We start from the raw sequence: 22,267 nt of genomic DNA on the forward strand, positions 1-22,267 counted from the left end.
CCAGTCCTCCATTTTAATCCCCCCCTTTCCTGAATCCAGGCTCCAGAGCTGCTCCTCCGGGCAAGGGAAACCATGGCAACCCCAGCAGCTCCTGCTTTACAASATTCATAGCATTTTATGTAAGGGATTTTGAAGGGTTTGGGAGGTTTAAGAGAATGGGAGCCCCTTCTGCAGGAGGCAGGTCTGGGGAGGAGAAGGACCCTCATCAGTTTTGGTTTCTYGGAATGGTGATCAAGCTCCCCAGGGAAACTTGGTGAAAGCTGCAGACCAGGGATGTGCATATCCTGGGAGGAGACGTGTGCATTCTGGGAGATGTGTGGATCTGGGAAAGCCGGAGGAGACAAGCCCTGCATTGCCTTTGCTTGAAAAGGGAAAGGTGCAGAGTGTTTGACTGCAAACAAGAAAACCCTCCCACGGAGCGTCTGCTTGGCAGCAGCCGTCAGTGTGACAAGTGCCGGCGGAGCCGCGGTGCCAGCTCAGCGCTGGGCTGCGGCCGCCTGGGCGTAAGGAGCTCCCCGGGGATCCCTGGGGATCCCCAGAGCAACCCAGATGGATGCCTGAGAGCAACACAGCACAAATGTACATTAGTATTTCAGGCCAGCTTCAACTGGTGAAACAGAATCTTGTTCCTGCAGAGCCTCAGCCCGTGGGTTTTGCTCCCCCTGATGCTCCCCTTGAACATCAGGCCAAGGGAGGTCCCTGTCCTGGCTTCCCCACTGCCCACTAAAGCTGACAGTCCAGCCTGAAGYTGGGCACAACCACCTTGACTCGTGATGAACCATCYTCGTGCCCTCCTTGGGCATGCCTGRAGAACAGCGYCCTTCAAAGGCATCACTTCCAGTTCTCCAAGCAGATATCCACCATCTCCAGACATTTTTATGATCAGCAAGATACCCACAGCTCTGTACCAAACAGGAGAGGGAAACAGGGCTGTAGCAAGGAGGAAGAGAAATATCCTTTGGGATAGGCCTGAAGCTAAAAGACAACTAAATTTGGAAACTCGATGGTCCATTCAACCCAAGGATGGGACCAGCATATGGCCCAGCATAACACAGATGAATGTGACAGCTCYTCCAAGGTGAAGCCCTGCATCAGCCTCCAGCTGCTCAAATTGGTGTGTCCAAAGAGGTTCCATGAGGAAACTCAGGATGAAGCTACCCTGCCCATAGCATTCTGGAATGGTTTGGCTTGGAAGAGACCTTAGAAACCATCTCGTTCAAACCCCCCTGCCATGGGCAGGGACACCTTTCACTAGACCAGGTCGCTCCAAGTCCCATCCAACCSGGCCTTGAGCACCTGCACTGAGGAGTCACTGACAACCTGCAAAGCTTACAAAATCCTGTGGAACATTTGAGCATCTACAGGAGGCTCACTTGAAAACCAGGCAAACCTTCCCTTCCAAACCCTCCAGGAAAGCAAAAAAACTACCTCCCCAAAGCACTTCTTCTCTGACTTTTAAACTTGCCAATGACTTGATGTCAAAATGGATGGCAAATGCAAGTTTTGCTCTGGGCTGCTGGGGCTTCAAGCCCTGGGCAGGAGGCAGGAGCAGCRTTAGAGCACGTGCTTGGCTCCAGCCACCACTCCAGCTGAGAGGAACGACTCACGTTCAAGGGAGGCCCCAGAGCCTGTTCCCAGAGAGGCACTGACACCAGGCACTGATGTTTTCAGGCAAGCTCTGTTYGGAAAAAGGAGGAAGGGTAGGGGCTGGCTTGGGAGTGGGGGAGAAGCGTAGAGCAGCAGCAGATCCTTCCTTCGAGACGTCCGCTTCCCTTTCAGGCTGACAGCTGTGGCCTAATTTTCAAGAAAACTGACAAGCGCCTTATTTCTCCCCCTATAATTTCTCATCACTGCAAATAAAATAGGTTAAAGGAGCGGGCTCAAAGCTGTGGCAACAGGAGCTGGGAGAGGCTGATCCTGTTCAGGGCGTGCACAGTTTGTACAGAGATGGGAGCTGTGGTCCCTGCGCTCACCCTTCCCCATCGCTTTGCTTTCAGATGAAGAAATAAAAGTGCTTTTGTTCCTAAAAGCAAGGCCCAGGAGCAGGCTGCTGTCCTAGAGGTAGATGAGCCTTTGGATCCCCTTGTAGGGAAGGCAAATTTGGGGGAAAATAGTCCTGCTGGGCATCTCTAGACCTCTGAAACAGAGGGATACTATGGCAGGAATACACTCTGTGTTTGAGGGTGAAGCTTTCCAGAAGGAAGGAAAACAGGGACTGGGAAGAGGTGGCCGTGTCCCATGGCTCAGATGAGCATACCCTGGGGTGGGAGGTGAAGCTGCCTTGTCTATTCTGCCAACAACTCGAGCACATCCTGGAGCTCAGGGAAGGAGGTTCCTGCAACTCAGCGAGCCCTGCTGCACTCCCTACTCAAGTGTCAGCTGAAGAAATACCCCATTTATGCCATGGTTTAGACACATCAGATGTTATTTCGGCTTTAGTGCCAGGCTTGCCTCCATGCCCGCTGCCTCTCAGCACTGCCACAGGATCACAATGCCTGCCCTGCCTTCTGAGCCAGRATCCCTGGAAGGATCCCAAGGAGGGAGGCAGCCCGAGGAGCCTTGCTCCCTCAAACCCTCCAAGGCCCACAGAGGCATGAGAGGAGAGCAAATGGATGCTCCTGCCCTGYYAGAACCCTTAGAGAGCACCCAGTGMRGGTGAACAGAGAGCAGCTCAAGGACAAAGGGAAGAAGCATGGAATGGCAGGAGCTCCAACCAGGGTGGCTTTTGCTCAACTCTGTGCTTTCAGTGGGGAGTTGAAAATGTCCCATCCAGAGATATCTTATCCTAGAACATCTCATCCTGGGAGCAGAGTGCCCAGCTGGACTCACTGGCTGAGGTGARCTCTTTTCAGTTTTTAACTGAGTGTGCTCTGAGCCTGGGGGATAACTCTGAGCAAGATACGCTGGAAGACAGGTGGGGGCAAAAAAACTCAGCCTAATTTCCTGTCCTGGCTCTTCCCTCTACAAAGATGAATAAACTGAGCTGTCACAGTTGAAGAGCCAAAGAAGGAAACACCATAAAAACCCCAAACAACAAGATCAGACAGGTTAAGCTGCTTCCCCATGATGAGGGCCCTCACCCTATCAGCCAGGCAAAGAAAATTTGGGAAACACTCTGGAAACCGCTTGTGTTGAATCCCTGCTCTGCAAAACACGAGAGTCAGGAGGCAGGGAAGCTGGGGGCTCCTCTGCCCACTGTCCAGTTCACCTTCTCCCAGCTCCCTCCTTCCACAGCCTGCTTTTCCACACCATTCCTGCTGTGATCCTCAGAAAAGAGCAGGGGGGAAGCTGATATCCCTACCTGGGGATTTGCCCTTTGAAGGAACTTGGCCATTTTGTGAGGATTTTCCTCTCCTACGCACATTTCCCCTTCCTCCCCTCCACCCTCTCACTGACCCAAATTAGTCCCAGCCCACGCCGGCGCTGCCGCTCACATGTGGTTCCCATTTTTCTACAGGAAAACCCATCAAATCCTTCCAGGCAGCTCTGAGTATGGCTGGTCCTGAAACAGATTTGGTGGGTTAGGACAACAATTTCCAGGATCTGGTGCCCTCCAGCTCAGTGGAGGCATCTCCTGTCCTTCCCTGGGGGTCCAGTCCCAGGAGGGAGCTGGTCAGGGCTGGCCCAGCTCCTGCTCTCCCAGCAGGGATAATCCCTACACAGAGCAGCCAGGCTCCTCCCTTGTGAAGGTCATGCTGTTGGTGACTACTGGTGCATTGCAACTCTAGAGCCAACTTGTAGCCTCAGGGAAACTGTGTGTTCCCTGCTCTGGCGTCTGCTTCATGAGGCTGGGAGGGTATCAGAGAGCCCCGAATGATGTCCCAGAGCCTCACTGATTTAAAAGCTCAATAAGCACATGCTCCTGAGGGCTTGTGGAGTCCACTGTGTAATGCAAAAGAGACAATTTGAGAGCTGGGGGGTTTTGGAGGTACAGTGGGGTTGCTGGCTTCCACCCCCAATTCCCACAGGAGCCCAAGGAGAGMCTGGAGGGTGCTCACAGTGCAAGGCTTGGGCAGAGGGAGATGCAGCAAAGCAAAGTCTGGTTGCCACCACATCACTGTAGCACTGCTCCGGATCTCCAGGCATGGGGCTTGTCATGGCAAGCTGGGGAGAGGAGGTTTTGGGGAGCAGGGAGAGTTAAATGGAGGTGCAGACGAATGAGCTGGAGATAAGCGAGGAGAAACCCACTGACCTCTGCAGAACTGGGAACGTTCACCACCCTGCTCCATCACCCCGTGCCTGGCCAARGCCCTGGGTGAGAGGGAGTCCCTCTTTCTGCTTTGCAAATGGGCAAAAAAAAACAAGCTAAAAAGCTTTCTCCAGTTCCTCCTCTCAGCGAGGCACGAGGAGGGGGATGGCGAGTGCACAGTTCATTAAAGCTGGAGGGCAGGCGGCCAGCGAGCATCCTGGCAGGCAGAGCAGTGGATTTTCGCAGGCTCGCTGCCTCCCGACACAGAAGCTTCCCTTGTAGCACTCACAGCTGTTTGGATTTTACCCGAGTTCATATCACAGTTTATCAAAGAGGCTCCATTTTTTTCCCCTTCTTTTTTTTTTGCACTTTGCTGAGTACAAGCCAAACGGTTCCCGCAAAAACAAACGCAGGTTTTGTTCTGCATTGCAGTGGCACGGAGGGTGGGAGAGAGGAAGAGGTGACACGTGTCCCCCCTCCAGCCCTGATTCACTGGCAGAGGGATTTTCAGGGCATGGGTTTGGCAATGGGAGCTGGAGGGGGCACAGTGGCACCAGCACATCCAAAGGAAGGATCCTGCATCCCAGYACTGGGTGCCTCCAGCTCAACAGGAGGTATTGGGATGTTTGGCCAAGCAAAATTTCAGGGGAGCTCAAGAGCACCCAGGCCTGGGAGAAGAAGAGGGTTTTGTTTAGCCCCAGGTCCTGAGCCTCTCCCACTGAGGGGCTGGGCAGTGAGGACAGCGCAGCAGGAGGAAAGGACAAGGTTAGGGATGGGGTGGGAGCCAGGATGGGACTGGGGGGACACTGGCTCACTGCAGCAGAGTGTCACCCTGCAGTTGTGGCATCCCCTTATGGCCAAAGCAATCACCCACTGGCTCTGCACAGGATCCCCAGTGCATCCCTTGCTATCCAAACCTGTGGCTAAACCCCCATCCCACTCCCTCCTGACAGCCCTCCCCACTGGGATGCTGGCAGGCAGCCCTTCCCTTCCCTTCCCACTCTCCCAGACGGAGAGCAGAGCCCTGGGAATGCCAGGCAGGCCAAACCAAAAGCGATTTAACATGCACCTCACTGCCAGCCTGCCAAGAGCATCGGATGGATGTCTGTGCTCCACGGGACACACTCCTCCAGCCCTCTGCTCCCCTCCTCCCCGATTCCTCATCCCAGTTAGCAGGTTCAAACTCATTCTGTGCCTTTTTCCCTGCTTTTGGTGGAGAGACTGGTGTGGTACAGTCAGACCCAGCCTCTCAGAGGCAGAAGAGCCCTGTCATGCTGAAAAAGAGGGACTGGTCACCCCAGCCCCAAGGGCATCACGTACAGCCCTTCAGGCACCCAGCATGACCTGCCAATGTTTGTCCTCAGCTCCACCCTCTTTTCTATCCAGCTCTCCACTGGCCTCATCCCAGCAGGACTTTGAGACCTCAAGAACAGTCAGAATTTCCAGCCAGGTGAACTTTTCCCGTCTGCTGGAACTATAAATCTGTGGCCCCATCACGAGACTTGGGATTTTCCAGCTCTCCGGCTAATGCCATAAATTGGCAGAACAACCTTATATGCTCCAGCCTATGTCTTCAAGAGTGGATGGAGAAGCAGCCAGCCCTCCTGGCCAACCCCCACAGCATTCAAGCATCCCCCCAAAGCACTATCCCCAGTCAAATGGACAAGTCCCACCAGGCACATCACATGGGAGGTGGTTGAAAAGTCATGCCAGGGCCTCTTCCAAGCAGCTTAACCTCAGAAAACACCCCGTGAGAAGRTGCCAGGCAGTGGGGAGGTTTGTTTAACAGCTCCATAAAACAAGCTGAGACAACCCCTGCGTGCGGGCTCCCGCCTGGGGAGTGAAGTGCTGACTCAGGCATCCTCTCTGCCCCAGGGTGCCACTGCTCTGTGAGAAAACGCCTTGCTGGGCTTAAAAGTTAAGCCCTGCACTTCAAAGCTTCCACACACGACATGCATAGGGATGTCTCCAGCCACTGAAGCACATCCCATACCCTGGAGGGTTCATTTGCTGTGGCAAGGTACATCAGCCATGAACGTCTGAGCTGTTCCATCTCAGAGAGCAGCAAAAAGCCAGCTGCTTTGGTGCTGGGCTTGACTTAGCCAGTTGAACCAGTTTCTGGAGCTCAAACTGACCCTTAGGACAGCACAGGAACTGCAAAAACAGCCCTGGGGAGGGACAAAGGGGGAGAAGACAGCTCCTTCCAAGGACAGCCAGTCCTCGCCTCAGGCTGTGCAGCACTGATGCCCATGGGGTAGGGCTTAACCTCTCCCTTAATCCCCCCAACCCACAGAGCTGGTACCAACCAACAGGCATTAAATCCAGCCTGCAAATCTCGGTGTGAGCTGAAAAGCTCGGTGCCGCTCTGCTGCCTGCCTCCTGAGCAGCCAAGCAGCTTTCCCTCCACAGGGCTCCTGCCCAGAGGACAGCCACGCTGCTCCAAGGAGCCATGTGATGCTTTGGAAGCTCCTCCGCATTTTTCTGCCGCTCCAAGCCATCGTTGGGAGGTCAGCAGCTGAATGGGAATATTTGCTTCTTGCTTAAGGGCTCTGTTGAATGCAGGACSGCCACGGCCACGTGCCAGCCAGGGCAATTAGCAAGAAGGGCGGAAGGTCTCSGATCTGCTTATCAAGATGGGAGGTAATGCTGATGTTCCTGCCTCTGACAACACTATGAGAGCAGCCTTGAATGCAAACATGCCCGGCTTGAGAGAAGAAGGCAGCACTTGGTATTCTTAGTTTTGAAGGCAGAGTAATTTTACTGGCTTCCAGCCTAAAAAAAGTCACAAGTGACAGTAAGAGAGAACTGACCCCCAAGGGAACCCTGTCAGCTGCAATGCAGAAAACTGATACCAAGCCAAAAAAAAAAAATATTGGAAGAGATCATGGGAGCAGGTTTCCCTCCTTCMTCCAAGGGAGAGGGGTGGGACAGCATGAGACTCCATGGGATTCATACCACTGGAATGCCCTCGGCACATCCCCTGCCTAGGCATTCAAAGATGGCCAGAGGCATCTAAACAGCTTTGAATAGCCTTCTCCTGGATGTTGCTCTTCCTTTCTCACACATCACAGAATATGCTGAGTTGAAAGGCACCCACAAGGATCACTGAGTCCAATTCCTCCTGCTGGGGCTCAGCTCAGCATGTGAGCTCCATCACAGCYATAGGCTTTCTCTCTGTGAGGTCCCCTTGGGTAGAGGGGACCCTTATCCTAGAGCCCATGGCACAGATGAAGCATCAGACCATGCTTTGATGTGGTGATGTTGCACTGAATCCCACTGCAGAAGGCAGCAGACCAATCCATCTGTTGGATGCACGAACAACACTGGCAGAGGGACCATGTGCCAGTATTGGGTTATCCCCTAGCCTGGTGGTCACAGGCAAAGAAAAAATTCTCTGGATACTTCTTTATCAATGATAGAAGTTTTCAGAGCTGTTTCCCTGTTATTTTAAAGGAAGTTTGCTCTTTCACTTAGTTTCACCCTGTCTTCTGTGGCAAAGCATCTCGAGATACCCAGCTTGGGGCTGGGGTTACTGATGGTGAGACCACCCATCACAGCCCCTAACTCTGCCTGACCCACACTTGGGGGTGAGTTCTGCCAGCGAGGGCTGCAGGTACTTCTCCCACTCATCTCCCAGTATCAGAGAGGCTCTGGAGCAGCTCTACATGTCTTGGGGATCACAGGTCCTCACAGAGCAAGAGATGGTCCCACCTCCTGCAGAGACCACTGTTCAAACCCCAGTTCCATCTTCCAGTACACAATGTACCATAACCTCTGTCTCCGGGACTCCAGGACACATCAGGAGAGTGACTAAAGTTCTTTCAGAGTCAGCAACCAGGCATGAACAAACTTGGGTTAGAAATAAACCACCTTTAATCGCAGACCCCCTGCGTGACCTCACGGACCTTTGAATTTGCCCACCAGCAACGTGACAGGGAAAACTGCTGTGCTTGAATAAAACCCCTGTCCCCCATTTCCCTTTCCTGTGAACACTAATCCTTCAGCTGGAAATCATTGCCTAAACTTTAACGGGTCTGTTTTCCTTCCCTGCTTCACTGTTCCCAGACCAGCCTGGGAACGAGGCAGCAGCGGTCCTGGACCACACTTTGGCAAATGCTGCCCCAGTCTCTCAAGCAGCCCCCTTGAGCTCTCCAGCTCAGGATGAAACATCACCAGCATCTCTTAAGTCAAGAGGGTGGCTTCTCATCCTGCTGTGCTAAACAGCTGAGCTGGCTTGTGGACAGGGGAGGGGTGTAACGTGGGAASGCACATACGGCTTCAATTTGAAAACTGGCTAAAAATAGCTCCACGAGGCTCCCACGTTCGCTGAGTCTCTCCGGCAAGAGATCAATCTTTGCCAGAGAGTCCTGTAAAAGTTTTCCTCCTCTATTCTCATGCTGCTTTTTCTGGAAGYAGCAGAGATGTAGTTTACACCAGTCCTTTACCTGCCATCAGTAGGTTTCAGAATTAATCGCTGGTACCTGAGGCCATGGCTCACCCCTCCAGAACCACCACTTTGGCTCCAGTCCTTCATTACCCCAMATGAGCAACAACGTGACTTAACAAAGGACAGAGCCATCTAGTTTTTAATTTTTTTTTTCACTTTACCAGATTTTTTGGGGCATGAGTCACCATAAAAAGCCTCTGCTTGCTGAGCTGCTGTGAGCCAGTCCCACTGCACCTCTGGCTCGTTTGGAAAGCTGGGCCTGCCAACCAAGGCTCACTCTGCTGGAGGGAAAAGTTTGAGGTGGCTGCAGTACAGGAGAGCTTTGAAATGGAACCCTACCCAGGCTCACTGTCACTCTGGTCACTTCCCTAACACAGCATGGGGCCACTTTCCTCCCAAGGGTGGCACATGCTAGGGGCTGTGCTGACTGAGGAGAGAGGACACTACACATGGGATGTCATCTACGGGATGAATCCACACTTTGGCGAGTACTGCTTCCCAACCTGGTACAACTCCACACCCAGGGCCAGCTTAGCAAATTTAGGGAGCTCTGCACATTGTATTTTCCCACTGCAGTGATGGGATCCCCTCATCAGTACCTGGCACAGCCTTTGGAGAGATGCCTCTCTTCTCCCACAGAAGCATTATTTGTATCTCATGCTCGCCTCCTGTTCATTTTGAACCCTGAAAGCGAGGAAGCAAACCCCAGGCTCCTGCCAGMTGCTTCCACCAACCTCCTCACTGATTTCTCCACCTCGCCTCGACCGTTAACCCTGTTATTTCCCAGYGAGCTGAGGAATGGACATCCCTTGCCCCAGATTTCATTGCATTAAAGACGATTCTCTGCCAGCTGCCATGACACTTGGCATTCCAGCCTTCACAACATTTGGCTCTGCAGCCTCCACCGCAGCTCCCTAAAAAGCTGAAGCAAAATCTACCAACTCCAAGCATCAAAACACAYGGCTTTGGATGGGTGAACATCTTGCCAAGCTGGCTGGAGGGATTCACTTGGCTTGGCACTCTTGAGTCCAAGCCTGTCTTCGTGCTCCGGCTGGTCTAGTTATTTCTTAACGGAACGGGCTCTGACAACACTGTTTAATAAGGAGCCACTTTGCCTCCGGGGATGGGAGAGAGAAATATGGTGCCTTGACATGTGCAAGGCAAATCCTGCTTGCTCCAAAACCATTTGTTGGAGAGCAAGGGAAGCTTGAGGAAATGATTTTGGCTCTGCGTAGTACTTGGGCTGTTTTGACCTTGCCATCCCCATCCCACCCACCCCAGGGGTGCTCAGGGGCTTCAGTGAGGCTGGTGGGGTGCTCTGACCTGATGATGAAGGCTCCTCTGGTTTCCAGGAGTTTCCGTTCGCTGCTGAAGCGCTTGAGCAGGTTGATCATGAACTTGTAGAAGTAAGAGTTCATGGTRGGGGTGGAGGGTGAGCACTCCAGGCCTTTTGTACCTGGGGAGGCAAGGGAAGAGCAAATTAGAGCTGCTAGGACCCTGCTGCCAAAGCCTTGATGACACCCAAACACGGTCACAGCACTGAGAAGAGAAGGGCAGTGGCACAGAAAAATTTTCGAGCCTCATATAACCACATCTGGTTGGTCCAAGCAGAGCCAGCCCTGTCTCAGCTCTCTCCCAGGGAAAGCATCTTAGAGTGGTCCCAGCCCTGGAAGCAGCAGTAGGGGGTAAAATGGGACTTCTGGGAGCTCATCCCAGAGCTGTTCAGCTTCAGTGGCTGGTAAAGAAGGCGTGTCTGAGGCTCTAAATTGAGCCAATCTCATCTCCTCAGATATGGCATGTAAACTCATCCTAAACCCACCAGATTGCTGGTGAGTTGAAGAGCCTGTAATCCAACCCCATGAGCCACAAATGCCCCGAGTCCAGTGTGCACATAGTGGCAGACACACTCATTCAGCCCTGGGTCACAGCAGACACAGGCTAACACTCGGTGATTTTCCCTGAGCAGGAACCACTTGGTGCAATAGTGTCACATGAAGGGTGCCCCAGGGCTAGCTGAAAGCACACAGCACAGCTCCGGGCTTAGGGATTGTCCGAGTCTCTGAGACTCTTGGCAGGGAGGGCAGGGAAAGGGGCAGCTCCCAGCTCAGGGAAATATCCCTTACACACACRAGAGCAGGGAACTGGCAGGTAAAGATTGCTTTTCCCACAGTGAAACCCCAGGGGAGATGGTTTATTTAGCAGGACAGCGCTCAAAGCAAATGTTTGGAGAGAGCATTTCAAAGGCGACTTTTCAACAAGGGGAGCTCTCTCCTTTAATTTCTCCTTCAGAAAGGCCATGTCTAACTGGTAAGGAGGGAGGCTGGCACACACGAGCACCCGAGGCTATTCCCCACCCACTATTTCCATCAGATAACGGATGGAAACCTGAGCAGTTTGATTTATGGATGTTGTCTGCTTCTACGGACACTCAGCAGAGCATGGAGCAGCCAATTAAAGATGCAATTAAGCTGCCAAAGCCCAGGAAAGCTGATGGAAAAGCTGCTGGTCTGCTTTCCAATGATACACAAGAGATACATGCAGGGCAGCTTCCCCAGCTTTGGATTTASCATTTAAGAGAATGCACAGAGCCAAAAAATCCTGAAAATTAAATCCGAGGTCATCCTGACCAGAACCTGGTGTCCTCTTCTTGCTGGAGCTGAGTGYTCCCCCACCCCTTGGTATATCTGAAACCCCAAACCAGGCTTTGAAGCAGGCAGCTCCCTGAGCACAAGTGTTCACCATCGCATCATGTTTCCCCTCAGCTGCAGGGAAGATGATCTGGGCAAAGAAAAAAAAAAAAAAGGGAACCAGCCCAGCCAATGTGCTCCAAAACAAAGGTGTGTTTGTTCGAAGGCAGGGAGTACCCGGTGTGAAAATACAGCCGTGCCCCACATGCCGTCACTACAGCTGCTCAGAACTGCTCAAAAGGGAGCAGAGACACGGTCTGGAGGTGACATGGATGGGGCAGCTCTGCCTTCCCACTGTGCCTGCCTGCAGCTCAGCCTTGTGCCTCCCAGCAGAGCCTGGGAAGGGAGGTGAAGTTCAGACAGAAACTGTCTTTCAAAGCTGCAAAAGTGATTTTTTTTTTTGCTTGTATTCTCAGCAGCGCTGAGGCATCCATATGTGGCTGTGCTTCAACATGGGCAGGCAGCAGGCAGGACATCACACCTTCATCCCCACCAGCCAACAACACTCCAGTGCTGTAGCTTGTTTGGGGGAAGGTCTGATCTTGGAGTTTCTCCCTTCTCAAGACCCCAGTAACAGTCTCTGTGAGCCCCACAGCAGCACGGAGAGCACTGCTGCCCAGTGCTCCCTCCACAAGGCAAAGCCAGCTTCATACCTCAGTGCCACCTCGCATGCCTTCCAGCCAAACAGCTCCTATCCTAAAACACATCCCAAAGGAAAAACAGGAGGAGGCAGCAATTCTCCTCCCTGACAGGACAGCACTTCTGCTGTGCAAGGACAAAGTCCAGGAGCTGTATGGCTGCAAGACTGACCAGCCAGAAGCACCCTCAGATCCGCTGCTCTCAAGTGGTGCAGAATCTCTGCCATCTTTAGCTGGAGACTGGCAATCACCTGCTGGATCAGCTGAGCATCCAAAAATCAGAATTGCCTCGGAGATCAGATCCCAGCTACAGTCTGCAGGACCTTCAATACTGCTGTTTTCTTCTATTGACTGGTTCCTGAACCTCAGACCATTCTGCCCAGCTCAGGAGCAAGGAAGGACTGGGATACAGAGATGGTGAAAAGTTTGTGCCYTGTTTTTCTTAGGAGAGGCAAGTATGATGTGAGTCTGCCCACCCCAGGGAGCCTTTTTACCGTGTTTTGCCTCTGGGAGCACTGAGACTGAACTCCAGAGGGATCATTTCTCCACCCCTTGCCCACCAGCTCTGCCTGATGTCCCTAAGGAAGTTTTGCACTGTGGCACGCTGTGCCAGAGCAGCCTTGCCAGTGCTCTCTAGGGCTAATGCTGGGGGTGAGAAACCAGCGTGTAGGAATCTGCCAGGCTGCAAAAGGCTCAATCAAACCTCAGATGGAATTTAAACAGGCAATACTTCTTCCAAGCAGGCAAATCAGCTCTCTTCCAAAGCCTCCCAATCCTCCACATTTCCCGTTTGCTCTGTTTACAGGATGTCTAGGAAGTGGCTGGCACCTTGTGTGCCGTGGTGCAACCCTTCCTGGCGTAGCCCGGAGCTCAGCTCGCTGCCCTGTGGGTTACAGCTCAGCACAGTGGCATTCCCAGCTCGACAGAACTGTAGGAGCAGCTTGTCAAGTGTTTCTCTGAAGCACGAGAGACAAGCAGGAAGAAGTGTTAAGAAAACTGTGGCATAATTAATTGAAGCTTGCACCTCTCCCCCTTTCCCTGAAGCAAGACTTTGCAGATCCGTAACCTGCCAGATCTGCTGTTAACGTAGCTGGGGCTGGTGGCACGGCACAGCTCTGCTGCCTTTTTTAAATTTTTTTTTTTTAAATCTGGCATGGAGGAGGGAGCTGGAAGAAGAAAGATACCTCCTCAGAGGAATGATGGAACTTGGTCCAAACATCCACTAAAATAGGTACAAATGGGAATTTTGGGCTCAGAGGAACATCACAGCAGTGAAATATGACAAAAGGCAAGTGGGAATTGCTGCTCCATGACTGCAGTGAGTCCACGTCAGCCTGGACCCTTATCATTGAATCACACAAGGGATCTTAAAGCTCATCCAGTTCCAACCCCACTCCCATGGGCAGGGACCCGTTCCACTAGACCACGTTGCTCAGAGCCAAATCCAGTCTTGCCTTGAACACTTCCACGGACTGAGCAACCCACAGTTTCTCTYRGCAGCCTGTGCCAGGGCCTCACCACCCTCACAATAAAGAATTTTGTCCTAATATCTAAGCTAAACATATCCTCTGTCAGTTTTACACCATTACCCCATGTCCTATCAATGACTACAACAACCTCCTGCAGCCCAGGATGCCAGGMTAAAATCCTTCCCCAAATCCCTTTACAGACTGGGACATGAGTGAGCTTCTTGGATCACCTAAGTCAGCATCATCATCTGTTCCCCCCATCTAAAAGGCACCAGCTCGAGCAGATCACAGTGAATGTCTGCAAACCCCTGGTGCATCCCTGAGCGCTCACTGGCGGCTCATGCTGTTCCCATCGCTTGCGTGGCCACGCTATAAATCAACCGAGACAGGCAATTAGGGATCTATATTAAGGCCCTTATAAATATATATTGTACATCACCCTGGAACATTCAGGCTGTCTGGCTGCTTGATGGGCTGAGCTGTGTCGAGACCTACAGTATCCAAAATGTCCCCACATTGCTCCGGGTGAGCCTGGCAGACTCTGACAAGAACTCGGATTTTCCTATCTCAGCCACAAAGTGCCGAACTTCACCCTGGCATAAAACATAACGTCTATTAATTTACTATAATTGGTTTCAAACCAGTCTTAATTAAAACCGGTGTGGACTTGCTTAACTCCATTGAAACCAAATTGAAATAAGATTGGAGCAGAATTGATTCCTTTCCGAAGCGAGCTAAAGCTGGGTAAGCTGGTTAAAGAGTATCCACAAGGGTATTTGCGGTGGTTTAGCTAAAATGATTTACCGCAATCTCTAATTGAAGCAATTTCAGCTCGGATATRGGGAGGGTAAGCTAAGAGTTGGCGAGGCCAAGCATCCTTCCCACCCGAGTGCTTTCCCCAAGGCATCGTGTTTCCAGCTCAGCCTGGAGAATGATCTCCTCGGCTCCTCTGGGAGCAACAGGGATAAACCCGGCGGCAGCAGGAGCTGGTCCGTGAGCCCTCAACCCGCCCGAGCGCCAGCGGCGTGGGAGTCGGCACTGCCAGATGGTGCTCGGCGAAACCCCGGGCAGCGACGTGGGAATCTGCGCCGTGGCTCCCCCCCGGCAGCCTTCCCCAGGATGTTTTGAATTTTAGCTTTTGCAAACACGGAGTGGCGAAGCCTCGCGGAGCAGGATAAAAATAGAGCCGTAAAAAAGGCAAATCCTCCCCTCCTCCTCCCAGAAAGCCGGCGCAGGGCGTAGCTGGAAACAGATGTGAACATGTCGGCAGCTCAGCTGGGCTCTGGAAAACCTCCACTCTCCCCTCTCCAGAGCACAGAATGCTGATGAGGAAATAAACCCATCAAAATTCTGGATTGCACGGCCAGGGGCTGTGCTCAGCCTGGTTTTGCTTGGGTACACATGGATCTTTCTTACCTTCCTACCTGGCTAAAGAGCTATGGGTTTGTAATTMCTGAGACTTCATAATTTTGACAGAGAGGGGGTCCCAGATGGGTTGGGATACATATTCTGATGCCAAATGAGGTTTTTGCTGCCCCTGGTTTCCCCCARTTGATGCAGGATCTGGGCTCATGGCTGCCTTGGAGGAAGGCAGCAGGCAGTAATAATCCTGGTTTTCCTAGGAAGGTTACCAGTCCACTACTGCCTCATTTTTCTTTGCTGAGGTAGATCAATAAGTAAAAATGCAGGAGGGGTATAGCTCAGCCATTGCTCAGGAGCACAAAGCCAGCAGAGCTGCAAACCAGGAATGGTTAAGTCTTGTGGTGAGTTTAGAGCAAGCTGAGGCTCCTGCATGGAACAGTGAAACTCACAGAGGATAACCTGCAGGAATGAGCAGCAATGGGCTTTGCTGGGCCATTTCCACACCAATATTCACTCTACTGGTTTCTTTTTCACCTCATTCCTCACCTCACCCTCCAAATTCCTCACAACATCTTGGGGAAACTGAGGCAGCCCAGAAAATCAACTCCATGGGCAGGCTTGGCTAGCAGTGATTTATCTACACCATCAACTTCTCCTTTGTCCAGCACTACAGATCAGCAATCCCAGCTGTTATTTGGGAATCCCCAAGCTTTCTGGCTGGCTGTATGCTGTGACCATCTCAGGAGGGATGGATACCTGGAGGCACGCCAGGGAAGTTAACACAACATCTGCATGGTCTCTCCTGGGGTTTTCCACAGCATCCTGGCTCTATTACACTGCATCCATTCTTTGCTTTGAATTCCCCTCCTCCCCAAGAGGCAGAAGAGGGTTTTTGACAGTCAGTCCTCCTGAACAGCTTCTTATCAGTAGGGAAAGAGGTGCTACAGCCACCAACCATCAGGAACCAGACCACTGAGCTTGGAGCACTCAAGAACAGCCTTTTTTTCTCTTGGCTCCTCTGCTCCCTGCTGCCACACACCTGATCCTGCAAAAACTATTGGAAACCAGCTCCTTCAAGAGTGAGTGGTTGGTGGTGTGATGTCAGCTGCCTCCTTGCCTTTTGTGGGGAGAGAGGATGAGTAAGGAGGGGTTTCACTTTTATCCTGTAACACTAGAAATAGCAGTTTAGTAAATCTGAGACATCTGACAAGGGGCTACCTTCTCTTTTCTACTTTTCATGGACGTCCTGCACCCTACAGATTCTCACCTGATGTTAGAAGGGACTGTCCTAACATTTTCCAGACTGTCTGGAGGTGGGACCTTGTCATACGCTGCCACCTCTGCAGATCTACGATTACACAAATGAAGCAACAGACAATRAAAAGGGAGTGGTTTGGCTCACTGAGAATAAAATCCCCCCAAGATATGTCGAAAACAAACCCCTGTCACAGAATACCTCCACTCTGGAGCACTGCATGTTCTCCAGTGGGGATACCACAAGTCTGAACTCAACAGACTAAATTTCTCAAGGACTTGTAGCAGTCTCCTCCAGAGTAATCCAGTGACTCCTGGGATATCCACGGTCTGCCGGTGGAAACAATGACCTCAGGCGTGTTAGTACATCTACATACAGAGTCAGACTCGCTGTAAACATCCTACAGTGTGAGGTGCTCAGAGGGTACAGCACGGTCCCCASCATCTCCGGCAGGAAGCCAGGCGGGAGAGACCGGACCAAGCTGGAGAGGAAACAAAGGGCTGCAACTGCTTCACCTTACAAAGCTGTRCAGAAAGGAAGGAAGAGATGTGTGCAAGAGTTACCCAGTRCAAGGCAGCAGCTGGTCTGGAATCMTTTTGGAACAAGCTTTTGTCTCTCGTGCAGAGCAGACAGACCAGGCTGGAGGGCTTGCACCTATGATATCATGGAATGGTTTGGGTTGGAAGGGACATTTAAAGGCCATCTAGTCCAACCCCCTTAGCATGGTCACAGACACCTCCCACTAGACCAGGTTGCTCAGAGTTCCAGCCAACCTGGCCTTGAACGCTTCAGGGATGGCACATCCACATCTTGTCTGGGCAACTTCTTCCAGTGCCTCACCATCCTCACAATGAAGAATTTCTCCCTAATACCTRATCATAAAATACTCTATTTCAGGTAGAAGACATTCTGCCTTGTCCAAAGTCCCTCTCCAGTTTCTTTAAAGCCCTTTCAGGCACTGAAAGAGGCTTTAAGGTCTYCTTGGAGCCTTTTCCAGRCTGAACAATCTCAGCGCTCAGTCTGTCTCCTTAGCAGAGGTGCTCCAGTCTCTGACAATCTCTGTGACCCTAGAATCACTAGGACAGGTCCATGTCCTTCCTGTGCTGAGGACTCCAKATCTGGATGCTGTTTTCCAGGTAAGAACTCACCAGAGTGGMGTAARGGTKCAGAATCACCTCCCTTGACCCACTGACCTGTGACAACCACTCTTGGGTCATCTGCTACTTGTCTCAACTTCTAGAGGGTTGGAAAAAACACACCCAAAGCAAAGCAGGCAGCTGGATTCCCACTGTACAGACCAGACTGGGATTTGCACCGTCACTCCAAAGATTGGGGAGCTCTTGGGCACAGCCCTGCACCCCAGTCCCTGAAAAAGCATGCAGAAGGTACCAAGGAGACACTCCTGGAGGCCAGCACCAGCTACCCTCTCCCAGGGCAGTCGGAGCAGGCTGGGAGGAGATGTTGGATCTTCCCAGCAGTGCTGAGCTGGGCTGGCCCCAGCTCATTGTGCTTGGAGAAGGCGTCGAGGGCAGCTGACCTTACGTAACCGGAGAACAAAGCAGCTAAATAAAAACTGGAGCTGGGAACGGGCTGCGGAAGTGGGACACGGCTTTCCTGACTAATCAACCAGCATCTGAAGGAAACYGAACTCAATGGCAGGGAAACAACTGCATAAACACATGCTGGGGGAAGAAAGGGAGTGAGAGGAAGCGGGGGGAAGACCATGGGGGCACCGGCCCCTTCCACCTCCACTCCTGCCCTTACTGCTCAGAGGGCAWAGCCTGAAGTGCCAAGGCAGAGAGCACAGCAGGAAATCTGCCATAAGCTCCAGGATTTCAAGGGGTGACCTTGCTTGCTTAACAGCAAAGCCACCAAGTGCACATTTGGAARGGTCTCAGGGATAGAAAAGGATTGGAGCTGGGATGCTCAGCACCTCTTCTCCCCCTGCCAGCATCAATGGYAACTCAGTCTGAAATGGGTGAAGGGAATGGAGAGATTTGATCCTGCAGTCCCCACTCTGATGGGGCAATAGCATCCATCCTACTGCCAATACAGCACTGTCTGAACACCACAGCACTCTAGGGAACTATCCCATACATCCCAGTACAAAAACAGTGACTCCAGAAAGGGGGACAGCCTCTCTTCATCATGTGTGCCAGCACATTGTGATTCTTCCCTGGGAAGGGCACAGTTTTGGCTCACTTGCTCTTACCACCTGGGACCATGCTCTTACCACCATGGGGATTTCCACTCGCCACCCTCCTGCTCCAAAAAGCCCTCCCTTCAAGCAACCCTCTGACAAAAGGAGTATTTTCCAGGAGCCTCTGATTTTCCAGGTGTAATCCAGGAAGGTCCTGGCCCAGCTATGACCCTCAATTTCCCAGGGGGAACTCCCCAGCAGCCCATCCAGTCTCAGCCTTGGGTGGTCAGAGCCAGACAAGACTGGGGCCATGATAAACGTCCAAGGCCAACGAATCAGCTACTTTTTCCCTCCCCAAAAACATCTGCCTTTGGTTAAAAGCCAACAACCCTGCAAAGCTCAGCCCTAAATAAATTCTTAAGGAACAATTTTCTTGTGCATTATAGAGWAGAGGAAAATAGGTGAGGAAGCCAGAGCCCATTAGGACCTGTGCCCAAAGCTGTCACTAAGTTGCCCCGGTGTGGGCAAGTTGTCCCACCGTGGGGCAACAGGAGCTGCGGCTCCCCCAGATCTACTCCAGGAGGGGAGAGCCAGACTCTTTTTAAAGGTTACACTTGAGTAAGTGAAGCCAAGTTGCTCTTCCAGATAGCTAACAGGGGCCACGGCAGTCGTTAGGATCCACGCCATCCAGCCTGCTATTTTTAGATCATCCAGAAGGAAGGAAACCTCAGACAACCATCAGTGTGAGCTGAACTGCAGCTCCTCAGCTGCTTGGCCAGTGCCGCAGGAGCCGCTCCACCCAGGCAGTCTCACTTCTGACAGTGGGAGGATGGATGAGACTTGCAGAGGGCTTGGGGAGGTCACCAGCTCTGCAGCCCTCAGCTCTCCATCGCAGAGATAAAGCTGCCAGCAGGAAACAGGTAGATCTGCAAAAAAAATGCCACCCTGAACAGCCCAAGACCTGAKCTGGTTGCTGGCGCAGACATTTATAAGAACAGGGAGGGGTGAGTGATCCAGGACCTTCAGAGAAAACAAAGCCTGGGGATGGGAAAGCAAAKCTTCCCTCTCTGGTGCTGATTTTGCAAGGCCCTGTGGCTGCATCCTGCGCAGGGAGAGGCAGCCTTGGCTCAGTGCTCGGGTTGCAATCCAAAGCTCACATGAAACGTGCTTTTGGCTGGGACGACCTGGCCTGGGGAGTACAGCAGGGAGGCCCTTAAATAGCAGCGGAGGAGGAGAAGGAGCAGCCAAGCAACTSTAAAGGATAAACCACAGACAGGGAAAGGTGGAAAAAATTTCCCCATGTGCTGGGATAATTAATGAAAGGTTGGTTTGGCTTTTTTTTTAATCTCTCAAGTCCCCAGCAAACAGGATCGTCCTTTTTCATCTCTCTCCGGAGGTTTTGCCAGACACGCAGAGCAACATAGCAGTTCATAGCCAACGTGGGCAGCCTGGCACAGGGATTCCTCTGCAGATCTATGGATGTTGTGGAGAGCTGGGATTGCAGCCAGTATCCCATCCTGCACTGATTCTAGGGCTCTGAGGGCTTTTACAAGGAGAAAATAGGCTGGAACCCAAGGTCCCATAAAAAATAGGACAAAAATGACATCCCTACACACCAGCCTCTGGAGCATCCTGCTGCCAGACTGAGCCCTAAATCCTCAAAACATGAACTAGAGGAAAGAGCAGTAAAAATAAAAGCAGYGCCCTGGTCTGCACAATGGCAGACTCAATCCTCAGACTATGCTGGGTGGGGATGAAGACACTGATTTAATACTTCAAAAGAAGCTTCTCCTTTTGCCTGTACAAACCTGACCAGTGCCATGCAATACAGGGGGAGCCCAGGAGCGGGGAGGAATGGAGCTGTGACACAGGGGCACTCACTGGAGGAGCTCAGCTGGCCAGCCCTGGCTGGGACATGAAGCTCCACCGGGCCAGGTCGCACATCGGAGCCATCGGAGGGACCTTGACCCTCCTCCGTCTGTCCTGCTGGGGAAGAAGCGATCTCAGCCAGCAGTTCCAGGTCCTTCAGGATAACCTGTGGAGACAGGGATGGTGCAGGGTGAGCACACAGAGGGGCAGATGGCTCAGTGAGCTTTCCTTTCCAAACCCACATCCAGAGAGGGTGGGGTGGGGGCAAATAYCAAATTCCAGCACATCGAGAAAGGTACAAGTAAAAGAGAGCTCCCTACAAAACTACAAGTGGCAATTTCAAATGCTTGCAGAGGGGATACGGCAGGAAAGAAAAAAAGAGGAAAAATCCCAGCTTCTGCTCTGAAAATCCCAAGGAAGCATATTAGATTTGTAAAACAAATTTACACAACCAGAAGTAGGGCTTGCTTTTCTCTTGTCCCACTTTGGGGAAATCTGGGTTTTGCTTCCCCTTCATAACCACAGATTTGGGACAATCCCAGCAAGAGCACAGGGATGTTCTGGSGGCAAACATCAGCCAGCTCCCCTATGCAGGGCAGTAACCCAGGGAAGGCTCAGCTCAGGATGTCAAGGCAGCGCTGCCATTAGGATTTCATAGCTTTCCTTCCAGAAGTCACCAAATTAGTCTACATAYAGCATTTCTGGAGAAGTTATTACTGGGTGGGTTTTTTTTTCCATTCTCAACTCTTCTCAAGTCTCAGGCTATTTTGGGTCCCCCTTCATTCAAATGTCCTTGGGTCGAGACATTTCATCAGCTGTCCCYGATGCTCTAAGTGCAGTGGGGCTGTGCAGAGCAAAAAGGCTGCCAAGGAGGGCTGACAGCCACATCTTAACTCCTCAACTTCTGGCACAGCACATCTACAACCACCCTYTGCCCACCAGCACAGCATCCTAGGYTTTCCCTGCTTTCTCACAATGCATCTTTCTGAGAACCTGCAGTTATATAGAGGTTTTAGTTTCTGGGCTAACACAGAAAACCCCCACCCCAGGAAAAATAAAAAGCCAATTATGCTGTCTTTTGGTTTTTTTTATCATGCTAGAAAAAACAACCCCTGAAAATCAGATGGAGGAGCTCCTGGGTTTTTCTTTTGCACAGATATCCTAAGCTGGGTGCATTTTTGGGGCTTTTTTTTTGTAATTAAGGCTGATTTTCAAGCCCCCAGCAGTCTCAGAGAAGGCAGTGTGGTGTCCAGGCTGTGTGTGGTGTGGAGGCAGTGGTGAAGAAGCAGCCTGCCATGGGCACCATAAGGCTCCAGCACTCTTGGRAAGACCCTATGGCTTAACATAAACATGATTAAGTCTCAACCCACAGCTCCCAAGGGCCGGAAAAAAAAAATAAAGACAACAACTTGTACTGCTGTCCCTGAAGAATATGGAACCTGCATGGCACTGTCAAGGCTGGGAGCTCATTGCCAGCATAGCAGAACTCTGCCATCACCAGTTTTCATCCTCTGCAGGGAGAGGAGGCTGTGGTCCCTGGCAGAGGGAAACCCTTGGTCGTCCTCTCTGCCTGGGTTTCAAGCATCTGTGGCTCAGACAGAGTGATGCTGGCTGTGTTCTGTTTCAAGTGGAGGACGCCCCTGAGCGCATTTCGGGATGCCTGGTCTCCTGAAGCTCTCTGTATATTCTCTAGTGGCTAATCATGTCCCTCAGTTGAACTTGCAGCCTGTGAASAGGCACCAGCCTGGGGCTCAGGCTCTCATAACAGGGAAAGAGCACTCGTAAAGGTTTCYAAGTCATGTTGGCTGAAACTGGCAAAGGGACTCGGGGCTTGGCTACAAGGGCTAGCAGGCAGGCAAGAGCCAGGATTCTCATTCACGTGGTGCATTTTGCCAAACCCAACACAGCCAGGAGCTGAGGCCATATGTGGTTGATGTACAGCATGACCCAGCCACTCATGACTGCATCCCTGCTGCCCTCGCCGCTGGCTGGTCCCCCACCCAGCCAATGATCCAGCTTAGTCTTCACCAGCAGCTCCCACGGCTTGAGCAAACACAACYAAGCCCCTAGGCTGGGCAAAAATCACCCTGCTGCCTCCCAAAGCTTCTAAGAGTCATGCCTTGAGGTTAGATCCTTAATCCAGGCTCTCAAAGCTGTGTGATGATCCTGTCTCTGAGATGCTGCTTGGGCTCAGGATGCTTTTGCCARTGC

General features: G+C 51.9%; 1 protein-coding gene across 2 annotated transcripts in view; it reads right to left on the reverse strand.

Annotated features, from left to right (window-relative positions):
* The window catches only part of VAC14 (VAC14 component of PIKFYVE complex), a 60,170-nt gene that overhangs the window by 11,028 nt on the left and 26,875 nt on the right, over nt 1-22,267 (reverse strand). For both annotated transcript variants that reach the window (XM_057376433.1, XM_057376432.1), the window contains exons 13-14: nt 20,069-20,222; nt 9,960-10,092 (exon numbers count right to left, since the gene is read on the reverse strand). In XM_057376433.1, the coding sequence (XP_057232416.1) occupies nt 9,960-10,092; nt 20,069-20,222 (287 nt within the window). The remainder of the gene's footprint in view (nt 1-9,959; nt 10,093-20,068; nt 20,223-22,267) is intronic.

The sequence above is a fragment of the Malurus melanocephalus genome, unplaced genomic scaffold, assembly GCF_030028575.1.
Source record: "Malurus melanocephalus ecotype Western Australia unplaced genomic scaffold, MMel_1.1 scaffold_279, whole genome shotgun sequence".
In the NCBI taxonomy this organism is placed as follows: Eukaryota; Metazoa; Chordata; class Aves; order Passeriformes; family Maluridae; genus Malurus; species Malurus melanocephalus.